Source organism: Orcinus orca, chromosome 17, assembly GCF_937001465.1.
Source record: "Orcinus orca chromosome 17, mOrcOrc1.1, whole genome shotgun sequence".
NCBI lineage: Eukaryota > Metazoa > Chordata > Mammalia > Artiodactyla > Delphinidae > Orcinus > Orcinus orca.
In genome coordinates, this window is record NC_064575.1 from 37,559,103 (window position 1) to 37,575,255 (window position 16,153).

General features: G+C 43.9%; 1 protein-coding gene across 1 annotated transcript in view; it reads right to left on the minus strand.

Moving 5' to 3' along the window:
* LOC125961819 (metabotropic glutamate receptor 7-like) overlaps window positions 1–16,153 on the minus strand; it is a 325,017-nt gene that overhangs the window by 90,004 nt on the left and 218,860 nt on the right. The window contains exon 2 of the mRNA XM_049700843.1: window positions 325–406. Coding sequence (XP_049556800.1) covers window positions 371–406 — 36 coding nt within the window. The 3' untranslated portion in view covers window positions 325–370. The remainder of the gene's footprint in view (window positions 1–324; window positions 407–16,153) is intronic.

A 16,153-nucleotide genomic window follows, 5' to 3' on the forward strand; every position in this document is an offset into this window, starting at 1 on the left:
CCCTGGCTGCCTACATTTAGAGTAAAAGACACAATGCATGTGATGGCCTCCCAGGACTTACCCAATCCATCCCATCACATATCTGACCTCCAGCCCTCCTGCTGTCTCTTCCTCCCCACTGACTAAGTCAGCCAGGGTGGCCTCCTTGATATTCCTCCAAGCTGCCCGGCATATTTCTGCCTTAGAGTTTTGGGACTGGTTATTCTTGCTCCCAGGGAGTGGTCTCCCCATCATACATTCTGACAACTCCCTCACTTCAAGTCTTTGCTCAAATGTCAACTTATAAAATCCACCCTGACTACCCTATTTAAAATCAGAACCTACCTGTACACTCCTCCAGCACTCCCAACCCAAGCCTCTTCAGTGAGCTTCACATCCTTTTCCTTATCCCGTAGCGCCCATCAACCTGTGACAAAGCATAGAGTTTATTTATAACATCCGTTTCCACACGAGAGTGTAAGGAGGGAGAAAGCATGCAAGAAGGAGCACGCAGGCAAAGGCTCTTGTCTCATTTATTCATTGATACGTCCAAGCATAGAGAACAGGAAGATGCTTGATAAATAGTCCTGAAAAAGATACAGATGAGGAAACTAGTAGTAAAGCTCAGAAAGTTTAAGTAACTTCCTCAAGGTTCTAGAGCTAGAAGAGGGTCACAGTAGAATTCACACTTGGGGATGTCTAACTTCAAATCTCTTAGCCTCTCTGCTATCTTTTTTTTTTTTTTTTCTTCTTTGCGGTACGCGGGCTTCTCACTGTTGCAGCCTCTCCCGTTGCGAAGCACAGGCTCCGGACGCACAGGCTCAGCAGCCATGGCTCACAGGCCCAGCCGCTCCGCGGCATGTGGGATCTTCCCGGATCGGGTCACGAACTCTCAACCACTGCGCCACCAGGGAAGCCCCTCTCTGCTACCTGAAGTCCATGCAATTTAGGATTTGTTTTAATCAGTGCCATGGAAATTCTCACTCCACTGAATAGGATCACTAAAGTCTTCTCTGTCTAGATTTATATATATATTTTCCATTTAAACAAAGGAAACAGAAGAGGGGAATTCATCATGGGTTATTCCGGTAGTTTTACAGCAATGTTAGCAATAATGACATTTAAGTAATAGTGATATTTAATGATAGCATAATAATAATAAAATAATAGCTCTTAAATGTATTGAAGACGAATCGCATGCTAAACTCGGTGCTAAAATATTTCCATGTATATTTTGTGCAAAATCCTTATGAATATTCTATCAGATGAGCTTTATGTGTAACTCCACCAGGCATACTTCTCTTATTCCGCTTTCAAAGATAAGGAAATTGATGAGAAGTGTGGTAACCATTTGATCAAGATGAGACTGGTAATAAGTTGTGAGTATGAATTTAAATTCAGGTCTAACTCCAGAATTTGATTCTCAATCCATACATGAAAATTCTGATAATTCCTTTGATAAGAGTATGTTTTCTCCTGGAAAACATCCCCCATTATGTCTGCCTGTGCTCATACCTTCAGAACACAGTCAAGTTTAAAACATGATAAAAATGTTTAAATAGTCTGCTTTAATAAATGGAAATATCTCCATCTAAACAATAACACAAAAAGGCAGGCTGAGCCCTTTGAAGTGGCTTCGTTGCTATCTTCCATCGAGAACAAGAGAAGGAATCAACAGCTGCAGAGTAAAGAAAGCATGAAACCCAGAGATGGAGGATTCTGTAAATGACCAATTACAAGACTATTAAGCCACACTTTCATAGCAAGAGGCAAAATATTCCATTAAACTGAAAATTCTTCTACCCCTCACTCCAAGGCCCACACAAACATTAATGTTGCATTTATTAGGATGTATTTCCTGTGCTCTATCAACTTGACTTTCAGCAACTGTATTAATACAGTCCTTTCGCTTTGCACATATATCTGAATGATGGATTCCATTACTGGAGTTTTGTAGAAAGAGTGAATGAAGTAAAGTTTGGGAAGAGCCATCATAATCCATAATGATGGGCACTGAATCAGCACAAGAAGAAACCTCTCTTCTCATTTATTTGAATGAAAATTCGACTATATATTTATTGCCTCTGTACAGGGCCATCTGTTGAATAATGGAAAACAAGCATCTTTCATTTGGAGGTAGGATTTGTGTGCTCAAGTTTCGATGGGCCTGCAGAATTAATCTTGTTTTAGAAATGAAATAAAATGTAATTTCTTACTGTAAGTAGATGTGGTTAAACAACTGGCAACTTTGATGTCTTTGAATCACTGCAGTTTCAGGGTAGGCAAATCTATAATTATTTCAAGCACTTCTTTATTGGTGCAACAATTGAGCAGTGTACATAGTGGTCAACAACCTGGGCATTGTCAGACGACTCTAAGTTTGAATCTAGACTTTGCCACTCACCAGCTATGTGACTTTCAGCTATGAGAATCACTTTCTTCAGCTTTACACTGTGGATTATTATATGCCCTTTGCAGAACTACTGTAAGAACTAAATGTATATGGGCACAGTGGCTCATAGTAAGGGCTCAAATTAGTACTGTGGTCACGACTAGTAGTACTGAAAAGAAATTAGAACTTCTATTCTCATAAAGTGGGAGATGTGTCCCTTTATCATTGTAATTTCATATCATTTTACTTTTGACCTTATAATTTAATAGCTTGATCCAAGAAACATTTAGCAGTAAATATAATTGAAAGAAGATTACCTGTCAAACATGAAATACTGTAGTATCAAGTGTGCTGGCACAATACTCTTCTCAGATAATTAACCTGTAAAAATATGTTATTGTCTTCTTTTTAATTGAGCACATTGAACATATATATTTACTGTGCCAATTGGCGAAAGGTCCATTAATTCATCAGTCTAACTATATGTTGCATAAACGTCTTCTAAACATAATCGTATATGTATTTTATTTGTTGGGAAAATGTGTTTGAGATTGTTCTTTTCTGCCTATTTAAAGTAAAAGAGGATGAGAAGTAGAGTTAGGCTTAATGTACTTTGTACTCCATTATGCCATGAAAATGCTTCTGTGCCCTGGAGACAACAACAAAAGATTTGCTTTAATGACAAGAATCAAGTATGTTCTAAAGCTTCCAGGTAGGAGGCGTATAGGTTGCAGTTTATATCAGAAGTCTATGCTCTCTCTCTCAACTGCGTCTAGATGGGAAAGATGTGGTCACAAATGCTTCAAGGTGATATAGTAAATGTTGGAAAAGAGCGGGGTAGGAGGCAGAGTTTTGAATATCTCAAACCTGAGCTAGAAGGATTTTATTTAAAGAAAATAGCGGATATGATTTTTCACTTAAGGAAGCAAACCTGACATTAATGTAGGAAATTAGCTCTTTTACCTATGATGCTTTCAAATGCACATGGCTCAAAACAAATTCAAAATAGTCAAAGGAAATTTAAAAACAAAAACCAAACAACAACAACAACCTCAACAAACAAGTACTAGAAATTCAGGGATGCAGCCATATTCAGATACAGTTGGATCTGGACGTTCCAGAGTATCAGCAGGGTTCCAGCTCTCTCTCCATCGCTCAGCCCTGCTTACCTCTGCAAGACTTTATTTTACAGAAAGTCTCTCCTTGTGCTGGATGGTCACTGGGAGTCCCAGAGTCATATCTCCCCCGCTTAGAAATTCCAGAGAGAAAAGACAATTCTTCCATTTTGCTCTGAGACAAAAGTCCTGGGGAGCAGTCTGATAGACTTAGCCGAGGTCAGATGCCTACCCATGAGCCAATCACCTGCTTTACTGGAGTTCAGTCCCTGGGCGACTCATCCCCGGGGCCCGTGAGGAGGCAGGATGGCATTATCTGGCAGTTCTCCAAGAAAAGCCTGCTGTTTTTGTAAGATGAAAGAGGAGAGGACGTGGGTAATGAAACCTGTATCTGCTTCTGTAAAATCCACAGAATCTTACTCCCTGCCCTGTGTCGATGACCATGCAGTAAGCTGACCCAGGAGGTCATTTTTCCCACAACAGTCTTTATATATATGACTAAGGAACACACTGGTAAAAGAATATGGGAGAAAGTCTGAGTATGACAAGTCAGCTAGACTGATATTAACTAAAAAAGCTGTGTGAAAATATCCTTAAAAAGTTGCCCCCAACTCACTCAAAGTCCAAAGTTGGAGCTGGAAATACAATGTCATGGAGTTTGGATAAGAACAGGTTTTCTCCAAGCTGAACTATGACACAGAGATTAGAGACTTCCAGAAACTATACTTTTTCAAAGAAAAAACATCACATGAGAAAAATGAGGCCTAGAAAAATTAAATGACTTAAGCTAATTAATGGCAGGACTGAGACTAGAGTATACTTTGTGTAATTGGCTATGGCCTTTTTGTTTTTGTTTTTGTTTTGTTATCACTTCAGAACGAGACAAACTTAAAGAAAGGAAACACAACCAAAACTCAGTGGTTGGAAAAGAGATGGATGTGAACGCCCACTTGTTTCTTACGTATAAAGTTACCCCTCGCAGTGTTTTGGAGGAGAAAACGCTGGCTCTTCCCAACGTTGGTTACATACACAAAGATTCCAAAGACAAGACAAGTGCTTTGCAAACAAAGTAACTAGAACCAGCTCAGGCTTCCCCGCGCCGGGTCCTACGTTCCAAGGTCAGAACCACCAACTGTATCCCCCCGGGGAACAAGGTGATTCAGAAAAGCTGGCGCCTTCAGAGAAGGGAGAAAACTTAGCCGGGAAGAGAGTCAGGAGGAAACTTGCTCACCTTCTTGCTGGGGTCTGAAACGATCCCAATAGAGTCCTTAAACCCCTCAGGTTTCCCCAATCAAGCACCCTCGCCTCCAACCTGGGCCACCCCAGATCTGACTATCAGACGACAGAAGTCTGCGGACGCACGGAGAGCTGACCACCCCACGACAGGGACTTACGCGCGGCCGCACCCACTTACCCGCCGCTCCCCGGGAGACGGGAGACCAGCCCGGGGTCCAAGTCCTGGGCGTGGCACACTCGCCCCTCTCCGGGCCCGGCTCCAGCTCACCTCGGCGCGGCCCGCCTGGGCGCCGCCATCTTGACCACGAAGGGGGCCTCGCGCCGGAGGCCCCTGAGCGGGCGCCCGGAGCGGAGCCGGAGCGCCGGGGAGGCCCAGGTCGGCGCCCTACGTCCCCCGCGCGCTCGCGCCCCGTCCACGAGCGACGAGAGTCCCGCACGCAGCGCCCGACCCAGGCTTCCGCGGAACCGGCGCCCCGCGCAGCCCGCACCGCGGCTCAGGCGGCGCCGAGGGCGGCCCGGGCGGAAGAGCGGGCGCGGGGCACGCGCTCGGTAACCTGGCAACGCGGAGCAACCCGGCGTCCCCGGCGAACCCCAGCCCTCCACCGCGAGGAAGCACGGACCCCCGCACCCGCCGCCCAGCCCGCGCCGCCCCTCGGTCGCTCCGCCCGCCGCTGCCCGCTTGCTATGGTCTTTTAAATCCATGATACAACGTCTATAAGTAACAAATCTGTTAAACCCTAAATGTTTATGATATTCAAGTAATCCATTTTCTGAATTATTCTTGAAGATAAAACATCCAAAGACTTCTTAATTGTATGGCTATACATACATAAAATACACGTGGAGGTAACTTGAGGGTAAGGGGCTAGGTATTATAAGGGGCTAGGTATTATTTATCTTTTTACCTCGGACAATGTTCAGAATGGTGTTTTGTACCTAAGAAGCACTCATGTGTTGAATGAATCAGAATTGGTTTGCCATTCCCCACTGCCTTTATCTCACAGTAACAGAAACATAAAGTGGGCAGGGCAGAAACGACGGCAAATAAATTGTCCTCTTAGTCACAGAATGCAGTTTCTAGAACTTAAAGAATAATTAGTCGATTTCGAAATAATTTTGTTTTACAAAAATTTCGTAAGATGGAAATACTCTAACCTTAAAGCTCTCGATCGACTCTAAAGGAGGGCTTTAATTGGCTCTTCCTGAGTCAAGTGTTTATTCCTGGGCCGATAACTGGGGCCATTGTCATAATAGAAAGTGTGATTTGTTACCAGAGAAAGAGGAAAGTGACGCTGGGCTTGCAAGATATTTATATCTTCAGCCAGAGTGTATAGGATCTGGAACTTAATTGGTGACGCAGTATTTGTTTGAGATTATATGAATGAAAAATCTTTGTGTAAGAGTGATTAATCTAAAACTTGGCCAGTCATTGTCCTAGTGTCATATTAAATTGCAGGAGAATCTAGTTTTAGGCACAAAGATCATAAATATAAAATGTGTTCCCAGGTTTGGTTCTGTGTAGTCAGTAATCTATACTCACCCACTCATTAGTAAAAATGAAAGTTAAGGACTCAGTCCTAACTTACATGCTTAGCATTGTATTTTGCTAACAATCTCAGTTTTATTTTCTTTGTTCTCCCCTGTCCATCATCTTCTGCAGAAAATAATGTCTCCACTTTCAATTCCCTGTCTATTTAAATCCAATTTGTAATTTATAAAGTTGTCCTCCTTAAGGGCTGCTGCTTCTGCCACAGTAATGTACTCTGGCCATTATTATACGCTTCCATCTTTCATGTAGGTCTCCATCCATAGGTTTTGTTTTCATAGCTTTTTTTTTTTTGGCGGTACGCGGGCCTCTGACTGTTGTGGCCTCTCCCAATGCGGAGCACAGGCTCTGGACGTGCAGGCTCAGCGGCCATGGCTCACGGGCCCAGCCGCTCCGCGGCATGTGGCATCTTCCCGGGCTGGGGCACGAACCCGTGTCCCCTGCATCGGCAGGGGGACTTTCAACCACTGCGCCACCAGGGAAGCCCTATACTTATGATTTTATATTTGCTTATTTACTTTTGTCTCCCCCGTCAGCTCAAGAGAGACTGTATTCATCTGTGTTAATCACTGCTGTGTTTCCTGAACATGCCTATACATCATACTGAAGAATGGTGCCTGAAATTTGGTAAGGGATCAATCAATTTTCTTGACTGGATGAAGAAATGTGTTCATAAATTAATGAACAGATCTTCGGGGCTTCTGACTTGAGGACTAATGGGAAGAGGATGGCAAACGGTTGGGACAGGGTACTGCAAGAAGTAGTATTTGGAGTACTCTGATAGCTATCCTAACAGATAAGATTGTGTTCATTTAAGTAGTTCTAATGAGAGAGCTGGGAACTAGGGACACACAGCATTAAGGTTTTTATAATGCATTCTGTAGAGTTCTTTTTAAGTCTGTACAAATATCATTGAAAATATATGCATACATATACACCTCTGTTACTTTACTTAGCGCTTTACGAGAGTCCCTCAAGGAAGGGGTACTAGCAACTCTCAGTATCCTTCCTTTATGATGAGCTTAATTTAATCAAAGTTACATCATAATTTATTTGTAACTGTGAAACTAGACTTAGTTATTGAATAGACCCTCCCTAGAAACGTATGACATTAATAAAACCAACAAAACTTTGTTCAGTTTCCAATGATAGACACTACAGACTCAATTATGGGCCATCCAGTTTAATGAAGGGAAGAAGTGATTGAACAAATATAGAGCAAACAGAATATGAAGTTTTATCCTCCATTAATATTAGTAACGGATAGTGTGGGCTCCAATGCCTTCAAGATAGCTTGAGACCATCATCTCTGTGTCATGGGCAGGGGGATGTTCAGCCAGGATGTCTTTCACTGTCACTGAGAAAAATTTCCATAATATATAATGATACCTACTGAAACTGATATGGGGCATTTGGGTAATAAGGAATCCATTAGCATATTTTTCCGGAAGCCTTGACTACAAAACGAAGGCAGTAGATTTGGACACTTTCAGCCATGAAGAAGTTGTTTGGATAGTCATCTTTATGCCTAATGAAATAAGCTTATTTCATCTCTGCAGCTTCCCATATGCCATTTTCCCACCTCTGTTTTATGTTTGGAAAGACTTTTAGAAATTGAAAGTCAAGTTAAAAAGTGAGTGACAACTTAAATGATATATGGAATATTTTGCTGACTTACAAGAGCATGCAGAATTAAATATGACCCAGTTCAAATGTTTATTTTAACGTGTATGTTGAGGTGGCGTTTCCAAGGTGCCAGAAAATGAGAATTCACCTTCCAGTGTGTGTTACCAGTTCTGTTCATTGCACAGAATCATCTTCATAAAACATACTGTTTTCTATGTACCTGGTATATATCTCAATTAGTTTGAAGAATTTCTCAGATACCTCTTAATATGTAGTGCTCCAATTCCAATCTTGCCATGTCCTGTACCAGTGACACAGCACACAGGAGTTTTATTTCTCTTTATTTCTCTGGGTTGTTCAGAACCCAATGAAAGAACAATGGAATGGGATCCAAGAGATCAGGGTTCTTGTCCCAGATTTACCATAAAATAATTGTGTCCTCTTGGGAAAATTATAGTCATTCTAGGTCCCTTTTCTTTACTTTGACAGAGCTGCACTAGATGACCCGAAATAATACAGCCCTCTTTCAGTAGTAGCTTAGATGTTATTGGTATTCTGAAACAAATGAAGACAATGACACATGGAGCTGTGCAACATCTCTGTAACTCTGTTGTCTTAGAGTTGCCTCCATTTTACAGATGATAAGATGACTGTGCATAGAAGTAGATGTTTGGAACCAGCGGTTCCAAAGTAAGTGTAGGTAAACCGCACATTTCCTTCCTTCCTGAAGCTCACTTAGCCAAAACATAGGCTTCTGAATATTAAGCTGTAAAGCATATTATCAGTACATTTTAGAAGAAGCTATTCTTTTAGGATTTCCAATTAATAGCAGGAGGTTTTGAAATTCTTAAAAGATCATCTAATTTTGTGAGATTTACAGCTCTATTTTCCTGTCAAGCAAGTTGTATTAGTGCCAGACAGTCATCTGAGCTTCTGGATGCTTCTCTGAACCTCTTGAAGTTTTCTTCTTGCTATCTGAAATTCATGCCAGATAAGCCTTTTTCTAGAGCGTATGTACAGACTTGTGTATTTTTATATAGGAAAGCGATGCAGTGAGTCAAGTCGGGGGTTAAGCCCTCATTCTCAGAGTTGGTATTGAGCTCCTGGTGAAATATAATCATCATTTCCTCAGAATCGAAAAGCAGTTATCTCAGGTGTATAATCCCATTAACTATTTATACATTTACGTATGATACATGTATTCATTGTACCTACGAGGTGTGTTCTCTTTGGGAAGTACAAAGCTCTTAGAGACATAGGTTGTTCATTTTTTTGTTTTCCCACAAATACTGTGACCCTTTGAGCAGGAAGGTCTATATTTTACTAACATCTAGAACCAGCAGTTAACACGGTGTCTAAGATGTAGTCAATAAATATGAAATAGATAAATGAACACATTTTTATGTAAGGGCCAGGACATGGACAAATAGACATTTTTCATTTTCAGTCACAAAGCAACAATAGACATAATAATGATACAGAAAACAAGTGCTACGGTCATTCAAAGAAGGCATAGAATAGATAGAAGGATCTCCTCTATGGCACAGGGAACTATACTCAATATTTTGTAATAACATCTGTATGGGGCACCTGCTCCACACCAGGCCCTATGACAGGTGCTTACATACTTTCCCTCTCCCCCATCCTATGGGGAAACTACCTCTGCTATAGATTTAACATTTGCCTCCCCCATTAATAACTCTTTTAAACCTTATTCACATTGCATCAAAGGGATGCTTTGATGCAATGCTGAGGTCTTCTCAGCAAAGCTCTTGGGAATTTGGTATATGAGGATCCACAATAGCGATCCATTTCATCGGTGTCAATCTTTCTGGACAGTTTGGGTGGAAAGGACAATTCCTGAAGGTGCGATACCTTCACCGCATGTACTAGCATTGGGTCTTGCTTGTGTGTGTGTCACCGACTTCAGCCTTGCTGTAGCAATAATAGCTAAGATACTGTAGAGTTGAGAGGCTATTTAAGTATTTATAGATATATACATAAGATAAAAGCACCTAACTTTTTTCTTCCTATTGCTTACTTTCCACAGCAGTGTACACACCACACTTTAGGAAACAGTGATGTAGTCCAATTTGTCTTCTCATTTGAAGATGAGAAATGAAGGTCTGGACCTTTCATTGCTCAAGGTCATTCGAGTGTTTAAGGGCAGGATGCTGGGGTTCCTAACTTCCAGGGAACCTAACTTTTCTCTGAAATTATACTGCCCCTTAATCTCTTAGCAGTACATAAAACAAATATTGGTGACCTCGTGACATGCCAGCCCTTGGGTGAAATGGAGATCTGTGACTGGCTCTCAAACTTTTAAGAAATGGGAGTCTAGAAAAAAACCCCCAAAACAGTCATGAAAAGACTCACTGGGCTGGAAGGGGAGCCCGTGGTCGTCTAGCTCAGTGCTGGGCTGAACCCTGGATCGTCCAAGGAGGGTCTTGGAGGCCTCTCTGCAGGCCAAGTAGTCAAGGCATAAGGGGGAATCAGGCAGGTTTGCTTCTGTGTCTTCATGTTATTTTCATGTAAGATAGCACTGAAGACTTCAAAAGTAACACTGGAAATGTGCTGTGCTTGTCCATTTTCATCTTATAGGTAATGACATGAAGGCTCAAAGGGGGATCATGTTTTTCTAGTTAATAACAGACAACATTCCTCATCCAGCATTCCTATAGCTTAAAAAAGCAATAGAGGCAAGTGGGTCCATGAACGTGGGTTTTGTGGTCACGCAGATTTGAACTTGCATCCCAGCAGGGCTTGAATGGAGTTTTTCTCTCCAAATTAGGCAAATTGCTTCTCCAAGGCTCATGGGGTGGTCAGTGTTGTTATAGGGGAGTGAGGTAAAAGCATTTTCTTCACCATATCCTGCCCCAGACATGTTATCTGAAAGGAAGGAAGGAAAAATGGGAGGGATATATGGAGAAAGAGGGAGGAAACTAAGGTGGCAGAGAACATTCCTAAAAGTCCTCCATGTTACTTCTGCTGTTCTTCCACACGCTCCTTGGGACCTCGCTTGCCAACAGAAATGTCGATTAAGCACTCTGGTTCTTATGCACTTTCTGCATTGGGAACACTTATAGTTAGGTTTCAGGACTCTGAACTCCCCAAACTGGGGAACTTGTCATTAAAAGGTCCTTTTAAAAAGCACAAGTGCCCCAAAGTTTAATGGCATTAGATTTTGGCAATGATTTCTTGAATATGACACCGAAGGCACAGGCAACAAAAGGAAAATAGAGAAATTGGACTTCATTAAAATTTTTAAAACTCTGTGCATCAAGACCCTATCAACAGAGGAAAAGGGCAATCACAGAATGAGAGGAGATGTTTGGAAATCATATATCTGATAAGGGATTAATATCTAGAGTGCACAGAGAACTCCTAAAACTCAACCACAAAGCAAACAACCTGGCTAAAAAATGGGCAAAGGACTTGATTAGACATTTCTGCTAAGAAGATACATAAATGGCCCATAAACACATCAAAAGATGCTCAGCATCACTGATCATTAGGAAAATGCAAGTCAAGACTACAGTGAGACACCACCTTACACACATTAGGGTGGCTACTATGAAAACAAAAAATAACAAGGGTTGATGAGGATGTAGGAAATTGGAACCCTGTGCACTACTGGTGAGAATGTAAAATGGTACAGCCATTGTGCAAAATATCATGGTGGTTCCTCAAAATTAAAAGTAGGATTACCATATGTTCCAGTTCCACTTCTGGGTATATACCCAACATAACTGAAAGCAGGTTTTCCAAGATACTTTGTATACCTATGTTCATAGCAGCATTGTTCACAATAACTAAACTGTGGAAGCAACCCAACTGCCCACTGACAGATGAATAGATAAGCAAAACGGGGTGTATACACAACAGAATATTATTCAGCCTTAAATAGGAAGTTCTGACACAGGCTACAACATGGATGAATCTTGAGGACATGATGCTAACCTACCAGTCACAGAAAGACAAATGCTCTCGATTCCACTTGTATGAGGCACCTAGAGTGGTCAAGTTCATACAGACAGAAAGTCGAATGGTGGGTGCCAGGGGCTGGGGGTAGCGGTTGCTGGAGGGCAGAGAGTTCCAGTTTTTCCAGAAGAAAAGAGTTCTGGAGATTGGCTGCCGCACAACGTGAATGTCCTGAACGTTTCTAAACTCTACACTCATAAGTGATACGATGATACAATTTTATGTGCATTTCACTACAAATAAAAACCAAACATGGACTTCCCTGGTGGCGCAGTGGTTAAGAATCCGCCTGCCAATGCAGGAGACACGGGTTCGAGCCCTGGTCCGGGAAGATCCCACATGCCGCGGAACAACTAAGCCCGTGCACCACAACTACTGAGCCTGCATTCTAAAGCCTGCAAGCCACAGCTACTGAAGCCCGTGTGCCACAACTACTGAAGTGCATGCACCTAGAGCCCGTGCTCCACAACAAGAGAAGCCACCACAGTGAGAAGCCCACACACCGCAACGAGGAGTAGCCCCCGCTCGCTGCAACTAGAGAAAGCCCGCGCACAGCAACGAAGACCCAACGCAGCCAAAAATAAATAAATAAATAAATTTTAAAATTAATTTAAAAAACTATTAAAAAAAGAAAACACCAAACACAAGTGGCCCTCGGAGACACAGTAAATATTTTTGTCGTTCACAGTTTAGAGCTGCCTCATTGTCAGGGTGCTAGTCTTCAGTCAACTAGCTGAGAACTGGTACGGAGGGGATGGGAACTTCCATGAAAGAGCTTCTGAAGCTAAGTAGCCTGGTCCATTTCCTAATTTCTTCAACGAATATCTGAGTGCTTGCTGGAGCCAGTCACTGTACTTGGTCCTCGAGATAGACAGCTGTGAAAACATTATACAGAGAGCCTTGCAATCTGGGAGTGAGAGGTGGGGTAGGGAAGGACCCGCAAATGAAAGCATGGAAGTTTTTAGCATGTTACCAGATGATGCAGGTTACGGGAACAATAAAGCATCAAAGGGAAAGAGGGCTACCCTAATTAGAAGGGGACATGTGGACAGACCGGAGAGAGCAGCCCCTGTAGATACGGAGAGAAAGAACATTCTAGGCAGAGAGAATAGTAAGTGCAGGAGGCTATGGGGAGGGAGCTGCTAGGAACAGCCAGGGACAGCTCACCAGTGTGTCTGGAAGGGCTTGAGGGAAGGGGAGGGACGGTGTGTGTGTGTGCGCGCGGGCGCATGCATGTGTGTGTGTGTGAGAGAGAGACAGAGACAGAGTGGGGGGATGGGGAGGGGGAGAGAAGGAGAAGACTGCTTTTATTCGAATCCAGATGGGAGCCTCTGAAGGGTTTTGAGCTCCGAACAACATGATCTGACTTAGGACGGACGTACCAGGATCACCGTGACCACTGTACCTAGAACGGATTGAATGGGAGGGGGCAAAGCAGAAAAACGCATTTGAAAGGGGTGCACAGAAGGGGAGAGCAGGGCTGGTGGGACCTGAGGGGAGAGGTTTTCTGTCTCTTGCAGGGTGCCGGCTAGGGTTTAGTCTGGGTGTGGCCGCCCCGCTCCCCGTCTGCAGCACTCTGCCCTCCTCACCTCCTGTAAACGGAGGCTAAGTGCATCCTTGAGGCTCTCCCAGAGAGTTGATGGCCTGCCTGGGACAGTCCTGAGTCACAGCCCCTTGGCTGTCACCAGCTCCAGGGATGCTCCTGTCCTGAGCATTAACCTCCCTCAGGGGGGGTCCTCATTCTCCAGGGAGGAAATGGATATCTCACTGCTGCGGGCTCTTAACTCCTGTAAAGCTGCAGGACAAATGACTTCCCTGAACATGCTTCATGCAGGGAAGAATGGGTAATCTCAGAGAAGGGAATAAAACTTCTCAAAACTCCGAACCGGGGGATTGCAGAGAAGCTCGCTGTTTTCTCTCTTGGGTGCGTGTGTGTGAATCGGGGAAGGAGAGGGCGGGCACCGACTTGGGTCTCGGTTCGCCCCCGTGGACCATTCTTCCAGGGCAAGTTTTTCTTAGCGTCACTCGATTTCTTGAAGTGGCAGAATGAATACCCAGTGTAGAAAAGGGGGAAGAAAAACGTGTTAGTTAGCATGAAATATGGTCATCTGATGACTTGTCCATTATGTATTTGAGGAAGCGAAGATTCTGAAGACCTTCACCTACTCAAGGAGAGGAAATTGCTTCTGTCTACACCAGAACCTCTTACTTTTGCCACTGGTGACATTTTGTGTCCGATAATTCTTTGCTGTGGGCTGTCCTGGGCATTGTGGGATACTCCTACAGTATCCCTGGCCTCTGCCCAGCGGATGCCAGCAGTCCTTCCCCAGCTGTGACAGCAGAGATGGCTCCTGAACTTGTCAATTGTCTGGGGGGCAGGGAGCTGGGGGGAGGGGGGCAGAGTTGCTCTGGGTTGAGAGCCCCTGACCCAGGCTCAGCAGGCACATGGGTGAAGTCAGGACTGTGTATGTCATGTCCTCTCTGGCTAACAATAATCGATGGAGTTAAAACTAATAGTGGCTTCTGCTTGGTCACTGGGACAGCAGAGCATTCACTGTTCTGCCTTGAGAGAACAATTTTCCTGTGTTTTAACTAATAAGGCCCTTGTGATGGCTGGATTCTGGGCACCCCAACTAATAAGCGTGCCTATAAGGCAAAGAAACCAAAACCAACGTCCTCCCTGATTGCCAGGGAGGGGGCATGTTTTCTTTCCCCTCCCTCTCCTGGATCCATGCAGTAATTAGCCAAAGTAAAATGAATATTAGCTCATGCTTAATTGCCTTTACAGTGTACTCGCCAGCACTGATGCAGTAGTGCTAAAGCAATGTATTTTAATAAATTTTTTTAAATTTATTTTTATTTTTGGCTACCTTAGGTCTTTGTTGCTGCGCGTGGGCTTTCTATAGTTGTGGTGAGCAGGGGCTACTCTTCGTTGCGGTTCACGGGCTTCTCACTGGGTGACTTCTCTTGTTGCAGAGCACTGGCTTTAGGCGTGTGGGCTTCAGTAGTTGTGGCACGCAGGCTCCATAGTTGTGGAACACGGGCTTAGTTGCTCCACGGCATGTGGGATCTTCCCGGACCAGGGCTCGAACCCGTGTTCCCTGCACTGGCAGGAAGATTCTTAACCACTGCACCACCAGGGAAGTCCCTAAAGCAATTATTTTTTTAACTCTATGGCTTTAAATAATCCTTGGCTCTGAAATTCCCTGTACCCCTCAGCTACGTAACCACAGGCCCCTCTGCCCTAAATCCTTTTCTTACACTTTGTAGCTTTTTAAGCAACGCCCCTCTTCAGGAAGACATAATCCCTTCTCTGTAGAAAACATGAAAGACCTGAACAAATCAAGATTTCTCCATGGAGAATTCAGCTAGTCCTGAGCTTAGCTCCAAACAAGGAAATCCAAGTCTACACCAAGCACGCCATTACCCGGACTAATGCCTGACTTGAATAACAAGCAAATTATTGTGCTTTTAATTGTACCCTGCTGGGTCACAAAGCACGTGTGAGAGAGGAATGTGCCCAGCTTCTGCAGGAGAAACAGGTCAGGCCTCTAATCCTCCTTTTCTGTCACCTTCCCCTCCCCCTTTCCAATCCTTTCTCTTCTCAGCAGAGCAGAGGAACAAAAAAGAGACAGCTAAATTATGTTTAAAATGGAAGAGTCTAAAAGAAGAAAAACGGCGGTCAGTACTGACTTGGGAGAGGATGCATTATCTATCCACAGCCTCTGCAGTGTGGGCCATTTGAGGACAATCAGTGTTCCAACCGGCTTGCTGGAGGGCGATATCTGCGAGCCTAAACCAGGCTTTCTCAGCCTCAGCATGACTGCTGGGTGGGGTTGGATGCTTCTTTGCTGTGGGCCTGTCCTGTGATGGAAGGACATTTAGCCTCGCGTAAGCTGTGACCATCCAAAGTGTCCCAAGACACTTTCAAATGTCTCCTGGGTGCAAAATTGCCCCTGGTTGAAAACCACTGCCCCAAGCCCTTCCATATTGGGATGTACTTGCTCTCTCTCCCATTCTCTCCCCCCCCACACACAAAACCCAAGAAAATCATGGTTCCTGTGTTAAAACTGGGGAGATCAACGTGCTCTTCATGTAGGTAGAATGAGCGGAAAGGAAAAAGACACTGACTTGTGTGTAGTCAGGGGACAGAGTGGGAACCCCCTCAACGCCAAGACTGAAAAGAGTCTTAGGATGTGGGTGTGTTTCTGGCTCCCTCTGGGAAGTGGCAATGCCCCTGGTTGAACAAGCCAACTTTCGAACGCCTCTACCCTGTGC